Source organism: Pyrgilauda ruficollis, unplaced genomic scaffold (genome assembly GCF_017590135.1).
Source record: "Pyrgilauda ruficollis isolate IOZ18807 unplaced genomic scaffold, ASM1759013v1 scaffold2, whole genome shotgun sequence".
Lineage (NCBI taxonomy): Eukaryota > Metazoa > Chordata > Aves > Passeriformes > Passeridae > Pyrgilauda > Pyrgilauda ruficollis.
Genome location: NW_024519206.1, coordinates 1,811,654 through 1,826,318, shown reverse-complemented (window position 1 = coordinate 1,826,318; position 14,665 = coordinate 1,811,654). Strand labels below are relative to the sequence as shown.

The 14,665-nt window shown below is 36.0% G+C and overlaps 1 protein-coding gene across 6 annotated transcripts in view; it reads right to left on the bottom strand.

Annotated features, from left to right (window-relative positions):
- The window catches only part of AKAP9 (A-kinase anchoring protein 9), a 106,157-nt gene that overhangs the window by 77,282 nt on the left and 14,210 nt on the right, over window positions 1–14,665 (bottom strand). For 5 of the 6 annotated variants that reach the window (XM_041466775.1, XM_041466777.1, XM_041466779.1 and 2 more), the window contains exon 2: window positions 3,561–3,815. In XM_041466775.1, coding sequence (XP_041322709.1) covers window positions 3,561–3,815 — 255 coding nt within the window. Of the gene's footprint in view, window positions 1–3,560; window positions 3,816–14,665 lie in introns of those variants that run through there. The other variant, XM_041466780.1, reaches the window with a different exon arrangement.

The following is a 14,665-nucleotide window of genomic DNA, read 5'->3' as shown; positions in this document are numbered from 1 at the left end:
AAACAATGAACATGGAGCTTTACCACCTATTTCAGTTAACAGTTAAGCTATTCTAAAACTATTACCAAAAGGACCTTTAAAAACCAAAAGACGAGTTACTAATCCAACCTTAGTCAATTAGCAGGTATTCTTCATCACAGAACTTTGAACTTTTCTTTTCTAAGAAGCTTTGTATAATAGCTTTTACTACCCAGGTGACTCAAGGACAATTTTACTGTGACAGGTTAATTTCTTTTGCTTTTCTGGCATTAGGACATTCTTGCAACGCAGTGTGCTCCAATCCATCATTTCAAGACTTCCCAGAAAAGGTGATCTCAGCAATTATCTACGTTAGAAGCGACTTTTGTTTTCTTCCATTTTTAGCTGCAGAAGTCACAAAAAAAATCAATCCTAAACCCAATATTTTAATTGATTCCAGTTCATTTTATGATGTGGTCTAGGTTATTTTTACCTCTATATGGAAAAGGACACTATGAATGTCAACACCTAAAGGACACTATGGATGTCAACACCTAAAGATATCAGGGTGCAACAGAATAAAGACAAAAAATATTCTCTTTGTGAAAACAAGACAAAAACATTCAACATGAAAAAAGAGACCAAATAAATACCAACTGGCACTTCTCTAAGAAATTTTGTACATTGTTCCTCTGACAGTGGATGGAAACCTTAGAGATTACAATTGAGTTCAGACGGAATGTAAAATGTAATGGCTAAACAATGATAGTTCTTCCAGAGTTCTTCCAATTAGTTTCTGCAACTGAAGAGAACACAGGGGGATAAAGGAATTCACCCTTAGGAACACAGAAGGAAAAAACAAAAAAGGCAGCTGGATGACTGCAAAAAAACCACTTTGTACTCTAAACGCTTTTGTCCTCACGCTTCTGCCTTCGCAAGGGAAATAACCTCTCAGAGGAGTACCTCTCTTTCACTTTCTGATATTCATATTGAGTAAGAGAACACTTTTTTTACTTGTATTTGGACATGCTAATTCCACTGGGGACTTAAAATCATACTAGAAGAACTGCAGGGACATAAACTTCTACCCACAAAACTACCACAGAGAAGCCCAGCCAAGATTTTTAGATAAACAGGCAGTATAGTCAGATGTTCTGAGTCTGTATTTTGTGGTACAGAAAGAACAATTCTAAATATCAGTTCCCGTAAAAGATAAAATAAATAAGTAGAATCAAAGTTTAGCTAGAAAATGATCCCGCATAATGCTTCCAGTAATCCTGTCTCACTCTTCTGACACAGCAACCTACAATGACTTAATGTTGGGTGAAAAAGCAAACAGCTCAAAGCTGTAATTCTCCATGGCAGAGATTAGCCTGAAACTGCCTATTACAGTGGCTGCCATTTCAACCCAGCAAGCTCCAATCCAATTACTGTAATACAGGCTCTCTGTCCAAATCATTGCACTTGTAAAACTAAAACCAGTAAATTATGAGATTCACTGAAACACTTTCAGAGTTTTTCCTCTTCTTTTAATATTGCAAAGACTTTAGCCATCACCTTCCAACTACAAAATACCAATTATTTATTTAAGTAATATGACTAAGGAGGCTACAGACCACATTTAACAAAGAAAAATGCTCTCCAAATTGGGACTGGGGTGTTTTTTTTCCTTTTTTGTGGACTGGTTTAAAAGTCACTAAGTAACTCAACAGAGTCAAATTACAAATTTACATGATTCTAATGCTTATTATTTTAAAGAATTTTAAAAAAGAAATAAAGAAACAAACCACCTCCCTCCAACAAACCAGAAACACCAGTGCATCTCCAAATTTATTTATTTAAACAAAAGATAAGTTGCTTTGGGAATAAGACAGACCTCAGAAAAATTATACCCCATCTTAAGATGTATCTATGCATACAATCTTTACAACTGCAATGCAGATATTTTTTCCATTTCTAAAATCATCTATGTCTTGTACTGTATGCATTTAGAGGCCAACACAGGCCACTAGGACCAATCTGATCTAATTAGACCCTCCTTGAGCACAGGATCAGACTAGACGACCTCAAAGGTCCCTTCGAACCCAAGTTATTCTATGACTCTGTACTTTACCCTGTTTCTCCAGCTGTACTAGAGACATTTATCCTAACAAAGGAAATACACTAGCAGAGTCCATCTGCAACTTCAAAATACATTTGATCAAGGAAATGAATTCATACAGTTGTCATATTTATGTAGGCTGTTGTATTATAAAAACAACAGTTTAAGTGGGTCTCTAAACTCCTCTCTTCCCTAGCAGTCCTCTCTCATTACTTGTAGATAATCCGATTCATTTCATATAATACATCTTTCTCTTTTCCTAGAAGGCAAAGAAGTCATATCTTCATCGAAGAAAATAGTTATTCTGTTATCAAATTTCTTACCTCCTTCAGGAAAATTGTTGAACAGACAATTTTATTGAGTTACTACAGTTTTGAAGTCCTAACATAAGTTTTCTAAGAATTAAAAGCTACATGTTAAAGGCACATAATTACAAGGTTCAAAATGTCTAGTGTACTGATATATTGATATATCTATTATTGATATATATCATCTTGTGTATTATAGGCTAAAACTGTAAAATAAATGGATCAATTACTTAACAAGTTTTCATTTGCATGTATTATTTAGCCTGTCTGCCCCTCCACCACAGTAAGTTTGGTTTTTTTAACCAAAATGAGAAAACATTTCAAAAAGTGTAATTTCTCAGTTAGTCCTCAGTTGCTGGAAATTCAATAATGGAACCAAAATGGTTACAAATGGTCTATCCCAGCACAGGACTGGCAAGTCAAAATGCAGAGCATTCATCTGTACCACATCTCTCAAAAATTACTGCATTCATCTGCACAGAGCTAGGAATCTGCACTGAGATACTTCCTCAGAATGCCACTCATGTCATTTTAGAATCACTGATTTCACAAATGGAGTAAGTTATTCTGTAAATAATATCAGTCTTTCTTGTCCCTTCTATCTGTAATGACATTACATGAATTCATGTCCACTCAGAACTAAATTGCATGGCCAGTGTATGTCACACAGCATCTTCCAAACTTCCCAGAGCATGTACTTTCAGCCAATGGCAATTAGGATTATATTTCATTAAGTAGTAAAAGTAGAGTAACTGTTCGTCAATCTCTTAAGCCACTCAGTTCTTAGTAGTGATTTCTAAATCCATTCCTTGTCCTCATTAACCACAGCGACTCAAATTACATCATGAATACAAGAAAGATGTGTAGTTTTGCATTTTGGTGTAACCATAAGTGCAAAGATCAAAAATTCTCTTCAATTTGCAACTGCTAATAAAACAAAATTAATCTGTGCACATTTAAGGAGTATAGCGGTACAAACACACTATCCATACTCTACAGGGAACTGACTACAATAAAAAAATTATGCCAGCAGGCAAGTAGAAAGTGTCTTCACTGGACATACTAAGTCAGACAGAAGAAGAGAGGAAATGGTGTGCAAAATCTCATTCAATTGCTTATTCCCACTCTCAAAATGAAGGATTATTTTATGCCCACTCACTCACAAAAGTGACTGTAGCCTGAGACAAACTCACCTCAATGGTGTAAGCTGGGGCATGTTTGATAATTTCTCCACTATGCAAAGTCCTGATAATAGCAAAGTCAGCAGTAGCAGCGCCTCCCCTTCGACTGCTGCATGTGGATATTTCATCACTTCGAGATCGATCAGTTTCAATCCCATCTTGTATTGATTCTTCATCTTTGATGCTTGCTGTTTTCTTCTTCTTCTTCTGCTTCTTTGATCCATTTTGACCATCAGTTTGTGCCTTCCGCTGCCTAAATTGGGCAAGCTGTAGAGAAGACAAAATCTTGTTAAAGGTGAAAGTTTTCCTCTTCATTACTAATGACATCCTCTACAAAGCTTTACCCACTATTCTACATAAAGCTTCAAATTAATCACTAGTGAAAACAAGTTAATATTGCATATGTGAGACAGACACAGATTATTTTTCCTTTTGCATACTTTGCTTTAACAAAATCTTAACTGTAAACCAACACTCAGTTAATTAACTCCTTTTCAGTTTCATATTCGCAAGTTACTGTTCCACAGACTGATACCTAAAAATCAAAACATTCAAAGGTAAAGGTACAGATGTCATTATAAAGGACAAATGCAATTAAATAATCTGATCTCACTTTTCAATTTCATAGGAACCTTAAAATAATTTACAGAAATTCCTTCTGATTTTTATTTCAGAGACAGATAAAAGCAAACTTCTCTTCAAGCATCACACAAAGCTTTTAAAAAAGTTTACTATAACACAAAAAGCTGATCAAGTTACTGAAAACACAAAGAAATAGCAAAGTAGCAAAATACTTATTAAGGGAATACTCTAATACCAGAAAGTGAGCAGATTACACGACACACTACCTTGTAGCAAAACATGCTGATGAACAAAAAGTCACAGGTGAGCCAGGCACACAGTTTAAAAACCAATTAGTATGTAAGCTATTCAAATACAGTAAGACACTGCCTTTTGAAGAGCTTATCACTTTTAATCACTTTACAGTGGTTTACAAGGAAATCCATTTAATTTTTTTTCTTAACAAGAACAGAAGTTTTGTTCAAATAAGTAAAATAAGCACACTGGAGTTTATAAATTAAAATTCAAAACTAAAAAGATCTTACCAATAAAATCTGAAAACAAGAATCACTACTTTCCAATTGAAGCATCCAACATTATGTACTACAATACTTTTCATAAATGTAGCTCCAGTGTAAAGCATACAAATAAAGACTATAAAGCTTTAAACTGTCAACATCAACTAATACTCAAATACCATGTTTTCTTAAATAAATACGCTGCAAGTGTAAGAAAACAAATATAGAAAAGATAGCATATTTGCTCGTGATATTCACCAGTCGAGAAAGCCAGGCTTCCATCCAACTTCTTCAGGAACACCCAAACTGAACAGGGCACACGGATCCCCTTTCCCAGTCACCGTTTGGTTACAGGGCAAGATGTCACCTGAAGGGCTTTCTAGTTCTCATCTGGCCCCAAGAGAGCTCAGAAGGCCCAGTCTAAACACACCACTGAGAGATCAGCTCTGACTTGTGGCTGGTTTAAGCTTTTGCCCCTTTATCTGTATTTCTTCGTGGGTTTCTTCAGCCTCCTCTCCTTTCTTAGGACGACAGCTTGGCATATGGCTCCTGCTCTGTTTACAGGAGGAGGACCTGAACATGTGCTGAGCCAAATATGCTCACCTAAGTACTTAATACTTACCTCCTCCCTACTACTTTTCTAATTAGTTCAACTTTGTGATTTTTTTTTCTATTTTTTAAACGTGTATCTTTTATTATTTCGGAAAAAATCCATTAAATTAAAAAATTCTACACAGGAAAAGAAAGAAAAGTCTCCTTCTACTTCAAAGTTTAAGAGAAAAAAACCCCAAACCAGCCAACCAACCATGCCCAAACCCAAATAATGAAAGATTTAGTTTCTCAAATTATTTAGTTTCTCAAAAATGGGAAGGGTAAAGGTTCCAGTTGTTCCCTTAGTATATTACTACATCCTCCTAAAACTCTAAGTTTACCTCAATAAAATATTTTCAGTTTATCCAAAAGAAAAGCAGAATTTGTTCAAATGTCCCAATGAGAGAAAGCAAACAACCTGACTTCAAGTGCAACTACTGAGAAATTTTGCTTTTTCAAATGTTTATATTACTAAGTAATAAATTACATGTAGTGCCACCAGTCAAGAACTCTCTCCCCCAACTTGATTGAAACCTTCTGTAATAGAAAGTTAAGTTGGCTTCTTTAAAGCAGCTTTACAGTCTTTATTTGTCTACAAAATTAGATGTGTAGCTCAAGGACGAATGAATTATGCCTTGTCTCTCCTCAAGTATTTTGCGTATTTTAACTGAAGCATCTGGGCATGCCAGATTTCCCTCCTTTCAAAGTTGTTGACTTTCACTTCTTCAGAATTAACAGATTAAAATCTACCATGTCAGTTACAAGCAGATCCTATTTTTTTTCTGTTTAAACACTGACAAAGATGAGCACATATGAAAGCTAAACACATGTGAAAAAGAAAATGTTACATTCTTGTTATTACACAAGTTCTCAACTGACAAATTACATATGAAAATCTAGGACTTTGGAAATAACTGCACTAGTAGTGATGGATGCATGCACAAATCATAAGATGTTTAACCCCACACATTCAGGTACACAAAGAACTGTCCAGCTACTAATGCAACATAACTTTAAATTAATATTTTTAATCAAATTTTAAAAGCTAGAAATAAGAGAAGCAGTACAGCAAAAAGCTACTGCTGACCAAACGCATTCTGTGATGCTCATATCAAAACAGGGGAGTCTCAGATATCAAATTCCTTCTCATTAACTACAGTTGAGAATCTATCATTATTCCAATGATAAGCAGGGAAAAGTCCACCAGCAGTCATGGAAGCCAAGGAAAACAAATTCTTTAGAATTAAATTTTTCAATTAAAAAGAAAAATACTTCCATATTTTGTATTTCTAGAAAAATAGATTTTTCCAGCATGAACAAAATGTGAAACAAGTACACACTGATACAGTGTCTTATCCTGTCTTCCAGGCACACCAGTTTAATTATGCCACAGCTAAGCCTGTGGAGAACTTAATGCTGCTTCCATCAGTTCTGAATCTGCAGATTTGAAACAATGCAATGTCAAGTTTCTACTGAGTTACAAAAATTGCAAGCAAGAGCCAAGTATGTAAACACAGCAGGTACTCAAGGAGGAAGGATGCAAAGAAACAGAAGCTGAAGGACATTCAGAAGAGGCTCTCTCCATTGATACACCTCTGAGAACCAACAGAGAATGAGCCCCTTACCCTGGGAAAGCATTGGGAACACAGTCAGCCACGATCCACTTAATGCATTTTCAGTACATATGAAAGCCAATCCAGAGCATTTTTTAACATTATTCACCTATCTGTCAAGACACTGCCTCCAGCTTCTCCCATCATGCTGGTAAGACCTTGCTTGGATCCTGCAAGCAGTACTGAATTACGTTAAAGATTTCATCTGTATTTTTCAGCTGTGAAGAGCAATCAATTTCACTCCTTGACTCTGAGCTTTTGCAACTAAATAAACTAACAACTTGCAATTCCCAGCTTACAGGTTTTTTCAAGTCCTGCTTCTGGGCAAAACCCCAACACCCTTGGAAACAGGCATGTTCACTTCATAGCATTTAGAAAAAAGTAAATTATTGTCTGAAATATTTCTATCAAATATCCAGTGTACAATGAAATGAGAATGAAAATATGTTTCTTTCCCTTTAATGCACAAAAAGGGACAATAAAATTGCGCAGGAAGAATTATTTATTTCCAGATTTTCAGAAGTGCCATTTACAACAGCTACTCAGCTTTCCATCAGTTTGAAAAATAGGAAATGGATATTAGGACTAAATTCTGTCACAAGGTGTTGTCTCTTGTAAAGAGAAAAACACTGAGAGTCACTGGACTGCAAGAGAGCAGCATGCAGACTGACAATGGGTATACTTTTAAAAATCATTTCCCACAGTAAAAGAACAATTGAATAGAAGAACTTAGGTATTTAGATGATATCTGCATTTATCTAGTTCTAATTATAACTTCCTACTCATTAATCCCAAACCAATATACTAGCACCAATTCCCACATCATAGACTGCACCAAAATTACCAGTACCCTGGTACAACATTGCCTTCACTTTTTGTCCTTCAACTGGCAGAAAGTCAGAAATGCAGAGAAGAATCAATTGCTGTTAGGAACTAAATACTTACTCTTGAGACAGAAGGGAACTAACTTGCAGAGTGGAGGGGATTACTTGTGCAAATCATGTAAGTTATGATAGTTAATGTACTGCTACAATTACAACAGCAGCATTATTTATTTATTCAGCTACCTTCAGCAGATTCTGACATTTCGCACTTGTGCCAGCAATCTGGATTGCTGGGTAACACTGTCCATTGATTAGTTTCAAATATGGTCTGACTGAACTATTTCTAGAGTAAAAGTCCATGGTAAAATAAAATTTGGCTCCAACATAATGTGAAACTTAATCTCTTAAGCAATTTAAAAAGTCTGAACAAAAGCTGCAACATTTAATCACTGCCTATATAACAGTAGAAGACAATACTGAAAAACATCCCTGAAAATCAATGAAGCTACATTTGCAAAGCATCAGTAGCTATATTTTTAGTTCACATGCACAAAATACTTTTTAGAACAGAAACACATTCTACACCATTTAAAACTGGATGCTGCTTTATGAATGCTTGTTATTCCTTAACATTCTCAGATAATGTAACAGATCTGGGCAGCCTCAATTTCAGAGGTATTACATTTAACAGAAATTTAAAGTGCTCAGTGCTTCCAAAGAAGGATGTTAGGAAATAAGATAAAACATATTTGTTGTAGTTACAGTCAAAAAAACCTCTTCTAATAGTGAAGAAATTCATAGGTACAGCACATATTGTACAAGTATAGCTGTACAGTCACACTTCATGTACCTGTACACAAACATTATTAGATTCAAACTTCAACTTTCTAAAATCAAACTCATCTCCAATTCATTGCCACGCAGGCACTTCTTACAGAAAGAGCAGGGTCTGTTCATCTCTCACAGCTTCTGTTGAGTACAAACCCCTATTTCTTTTTTTATATTCATTTAAGGAAGAAGTATAAAAGGATGAGTCACAAACTTACAGACAAAAAGGAACCTCAGACAAGCTGCTACAATCAAGTAATTACACTTTTTTTATTTTTACACAGTACAAAAAGAGCACGAATGGAGGATCCACACCATGATTTTGCATTTCTCAACTGCTGTCACTTCAAAAGATGTTCCAGACCCTGCTTAAACTTCAGATTAACATGTCCTCACATAGAAGGACTTATTCTTTGTCAGAAGTTCTCAAACAGTCTGGTGTCCAATGAGAAATGTTCTGTGCTGAACCACGTCATATTCAGATCACTCACCCAATGTAAGAAGACAAGGACTTCTGAATCTTCTGGTCTCTAGCTAAAAACAGTAGTTAATGGCTGAAAGACAAACTGACAGCCCTGTAATATTCTTTACAGATAATCTGGATAATAAAATTGAATGCATCTTAAGCAAGCTCATGGATCACAACAAATGGTGGAAAGCCAGACGCAGCAGAAGGAAGAGCCACCATACAGTGAGACCTCATTTCCAGACTGTGCTGGAAGCCGAAGCCAACAAGAACTGCATGTGAGTTAATAAAAATAAACATCACGTCCTGCACCCGGGGTGGAATTATCCCACAGGGCAGTAACAGCTGGGAACTGACCGTGGTGGTGTGTAGCTCTGCTGAAGAGGACTAGAGAGCTCACCTGGCAAGCTACCCCAGAGTGAGCAGCAAGCCCTGGCAGCAATGAAGAGAAACCGTTCAACTTTGAAATGACTCTCAATGTCTACCACAGTAAATGACCAAAATATCAGTTTGGTGATTAAATACTTATGGTATGACTGAAAAGCCCCCATGCAGTCGTGTTTTGCAGAACAGAATTTGATAATAATAATATTATTTGTTTATCTGAGACTGCCTTACAATAGAGCAGAAAAAGCCCAATAAGCCTAACAAACAAATCCTGGCTTCAGTGCTTCAATGCAAACGCTTTATTTAAGTGTAGAAAACATATTTTGAACTTCCAATTTAGCAGACTGAAAGTCTCTGCAGGAACAGTATCTGCAACTGAGCATAATGAGGGGAAGAAAAAGTGAAATACAATTTTTTGTCAGGTGTTGCTTGAAACTTTCCACCAACACAAAAGGCACAAATTTGCCTCAGAAAGGTATAGTTATTCTGCATAAAGAGCAAATGCTACTAAATCCACTTTAAGCTGCACCTTGAATGTACAACATGCATTGTGGCAAACTGTATTGTGTAAGTGGTAACTACGATATATCTCAGACCCAGACAGACTCTGGCTGCAAGTACACAGTAACACTTGGATATATTATGAAACTCATCACGATAGATCATAACCAGTCCTGTGATAGAAAGGCTCAGGTTTTTCTAATGATATTGCTACTAATCCCCCATCACTGAATGACAGTAACACATAAATTCTGAAAGATTACTGAGAGTGAAAGTGAAACCAAAATACGTAGACTCAGACTGTCTTATAAGGTGAAGGACTAATTTAAGAATCACCTGCCCTAGTAATGATAGGGCAAGTGCCTACTCCCTTTGACCACAGGTAAGTAATTATTCCTACAGAAGATTTCAGTAACACAAAAAGCAGAGCTCTGAAGTGGCATTTGTTCTGATCATTTATTAAGCACATATACATCCCAAGAATTCTTGACTGGGGTGTCCTGCAAGCCAGTAGTGACCAACTAAAAAAGCCAACCTGCATTTGAAATTTTGGCATGGTTTAGAAGTTGGACATTTGCTGTGGTTTAAACTTATCCATCTCACCTTACCCTGGACAACTGAAAAAATACCTGCCATAATCTCTGTCACCCAAGAGAGAGTCATGGAGACAGCAACACTGAGATTTAGGCAGTAAATCTCACCTGAGCTGTTTAAAATTCATCTGCTGTTAGGCTACCAAGTTTTTTAAAAGCTAGTCTGTCCCCAGAAGAGATGTTGAACAGTTAACTGGTATTAGAGAAGAAAGTGGCACTTTGTCATTTTGTCATATTCTCAGAAGATCTAAGCACTAAGGGTTGTCTTGGCAAAGTACTAACTCCTGAAGTATAGGTAAGTTTATAGTGCCTTCTTCTTCTAGGTTCCTGATGTCTATACTAAGCAAAGGATAACTGAAAGTAAGGTGAATGAAAAATTGCCAACACAGAATAAACAGATGTCTTCCTAGTGAAGTCTACTGGTTCTATTCTGCTAATCAACAAATAAGAGAGTACCACAACTCTTTTCAAATCCTGAGATAAAAACCCACAAAAAGAAGATAAATGAGCAAGCAACCTGCAAATACTTTAAACATATTATGTCACATAGCTGAAAATCCAACCTGTAAGTAAAGAATTAATGTTCTTTGCAAGTTTCAATCTGCTTATCTGTTGAGCCAAACAGAGCTTTAGGTTATTTGTTCTATTCAATAGATGCTGAATTTACTAAATGGGAAACATTAGGCGGAATGAACATGAAATAATCACCCAGAAATGAAGAATTTTCAATCTACTGATTTTTATGTTGCACTCACAGCCAGGTTTTCCCAAATAGCTTGAACAAGACCTTAGGATGTCTCCCCTTATGGAAACTTAAGTAGCTCATGAGTATTAGTTGATGATAAAAAGAAAATTCCCAAAGAAGAAAACCTAGCATCTTCCTAAATAAAAGTCTGAGAGTCTTTCTGCTTCAGAGACAGCCATTCCTTTGGAGTCCTCTGAAGAAAACCAACGGGATCACCAGAATTTACAATTATAGATAGCTATGGTATCTTGAAGGACAACATAGGATAATGAGAGGAACAGCACCTCAGCAATTCTTTTTAGCCAGTCTTTATCAAGTTAAGAGTACTGCTGGCAGTGCTAATTACCGAGAGCGCTGAACTGGAATGAACCCCGCCAGATGGCACTGTGAGCTGGAAAGCCTCAGAATTAGTGGAATTCTGATCTGGTCTGCTTTTCCCCGTCCCAAGAGTTTAAATAAGAACAGATCTAGGACCAGCTAAGTTCATTACAGCTGGGTTATTTTCTGAACACAGAATGGAAGTGTATGAAAATTCACTCTAAGTCAGGTTACAATGACTGACACAAGTATACCAAGCACATTTCAATGCTGGACTGCTTCAACAAAAGCCATGTCTCAAACTAACTTCTAAAAAAATTGCTCAACTGGTCTTTAACTAAACTGCTTCCACGTTAATGATTTATATACTGATCCTACCTACTTTTTAATTTTACTCTTCTTATATTGAATGCTGCCTCTCTGGTGATACTGAGGGTGAAAAAATCGTCTGATCCACATTGGTACCAAATGCCCCCAAAGCCAAGAGGAAAAAACTGGATTGGGAGAAGCTCTTAGTGACAAAAATGAGAGGGCAACAGAAGCTTCGTGCTGCTTTCTTAAAAAAACACAGATCATCCATACTTGAAGCCCGAAACATTAGGATCTTTGGCCATCCAGGCTAAAGGCACTGACATAAAACCAAGCCTCATTTACTCTCCACTAAGTGATGAGGATCACCAGTTGGGTGTTGTCTCAAAAGGCATTGTCTATCAGTCACTTCTGCCAAGTTTCAGAGGCTCAGGAAAAACAGGAAGGCAAAAGAGCAAAAGAGTTTTGCACCAACAGAAATGCACTCTTGCTCCACCAGGTTTCTGTTTAACGCCAGCTTTTAATTAAAAACTGGATTCTGAAATATTCTTCAGCTAGGCTTAAAAAACGCCAAATGGCTCAAAGTCAAGTCTTCAATGTCCTAAAACCTTTTGAAACAACTTTTGGAGGGGAGGTGGGGAAGTAGGAGGATTTACCACAATGTTAACAAAATGAGTTAATGGAAAACGTTTCTTCCTTTACTCCCTAAGCTTTTCTAAAACAATCCAACTTGCCATAATAAGTAAATTCCAGGCCATAGTTAAAGTTTTACTGAATAAATGTTAATAATGGTGATACAAATGTTGCAACTAATTGTAACTTTTATAAAAGAATGAGTGAATAAAAGTTTCACTACTTTGCTAAACTGCGAGTTTTTAGTAAGTTATATGATGTTTTCCACTGCTTTCTGAACTAGAAAACTTCACTGCTTTGCCATGTCATCCTTCACTTCTCACAAGAGTCTTTTGAAAATCTGCACCCAGAAGATGGGTTTATATATTAATTAATTCTTAAAAAGTCATCCTAATATTAGATTTAGATACTCTGAAACCATTAGTTGTTTTCCATACAGTTACAGTACTGTTAATTGGACTGTACGAACACCTTATCCTGCCATCCTTCAGAAACAAAAGTATAAATATTTATCTTCAGGCACTTTTCTGGGGTGTTTTGGTATCCACATAAGGCTATGGGTAATTTCAACTGTGACTTCCATTTAAGAACAGTAATCTCACGGAAGTGCAGGACCCTAAACAAGATGTAAATGTTGATGAGATTCTGTTAACTGGAACAGCTGCTGTTTTAAAGGTGTACGTAAGTCTACACTATGATTTTAGTATCAGTTTCCTATGAATGAAAGCACAGGATGTAATATGTTTTGCTGACACAAACAAAATACAGACTTTAGGAAGTGCACAGAAAATTTGATCTCCGGTGTTTTAAGTCAAGCTATCAAATGATCATATCTTAGAAACACTTAACAGCTGAACAGTAAGTGGCAGAGGTTGTGACAGGCAGAATAATACATGAAATTTTTGAGCTCCAAAAAGAGACCAACCCTACCTATCATGGTCTTGATATCTAACACCATGCTACCCCTTCATCTTAATGAAAAGTTGACAAAATTTGTCAACAAAAGTTGTCAAATATTGTGCTAAAACTTAAGGATAACTAATAAAACTAAGCCACTGGTGGCATGTATTAGACTAAATTAGGTAGGGTACACGTGATACATGACACCAACCAAATGGAAGGTAGATTGCTGTGTGTTTCTACTGGCTTAAGGCATACACAGCAATCAAGACAAAGCTTGTGCTCAATAAATCTGATCAGATAAAGATACAGGTAAAACAAAAGCAAACAACTAACAAACAATCAAAAATGCCTGGAACTTGCAAAAGGTATCACATCTTAAAGCCTTTGGAACAGATTAATAATTGCCTACAAAACACATTTGACAGAAAAATCATTAGACAGAAGCCATAATTAGTACAATATTTCATAAAGGTGAACTCCTTAACAGGTTTCTGCACTGACATTTTTTTGTAAGGTTGTACAATTACAAATATGTCTAAGATTTTAAGTACTTTTCTCCCACTCAATTCTTGATGAATTCAGCCTTGTGAAACAAGTTATCTTCTGAAAGTAAAAGGCAGATACTGCCCTCCTGAGCAGAAGGGAAAAAGCACTTGAGCATTAAAACTATGTACTAGGTTGCAATTTTATATCTGCTATTTCCTTCAATATTGTGTTTGATTCAACAAAATTGTAGGCTAGGCTTTACATTTACTGCAGTTGATTTCTACAGACCCAGTGAAATCCAGTGAGCTACACATAGGATCAATTTTTCTCATTCTTACTTGCAGAATCATACTTCATGAACTGTTCACAATTAAATATTTAAATAAACCACAAAGATGAATATGCCACAAACCACAAGAAATACAAAAAGAAGTAATGGACTTTCACAGATAGTGAGTGTCAGTCAGGCTTATGAAAAAAATAAACCCCAAACATTTCTTTTACAGCATAGTAGCAAATTAGAGGCTAAATATAAGCATTAAAACATTAATCTATTCAAAATTTCAATTTCTGGAAAGCAGCAGAGTCATCAGACATATATTGGTATGTATCACCAAAATAAATTTACTACCAATCTGAGCATTGCTTATGTAGTAACTTCAATTTATTCCTTCTTAAAGCAACTAGTTTAACACCTGTTCTTTAATAAGTATATAGTTGTATCAGCTGTTTGACTAAATATAGTTAAATCAACAGCTGGAGAAGCCTTTAATTAATCTCTTGGAGTTCTTACAGGGTAACTATTTTAAGAAAATAACTGCAATACAGTAACATGGTTAAG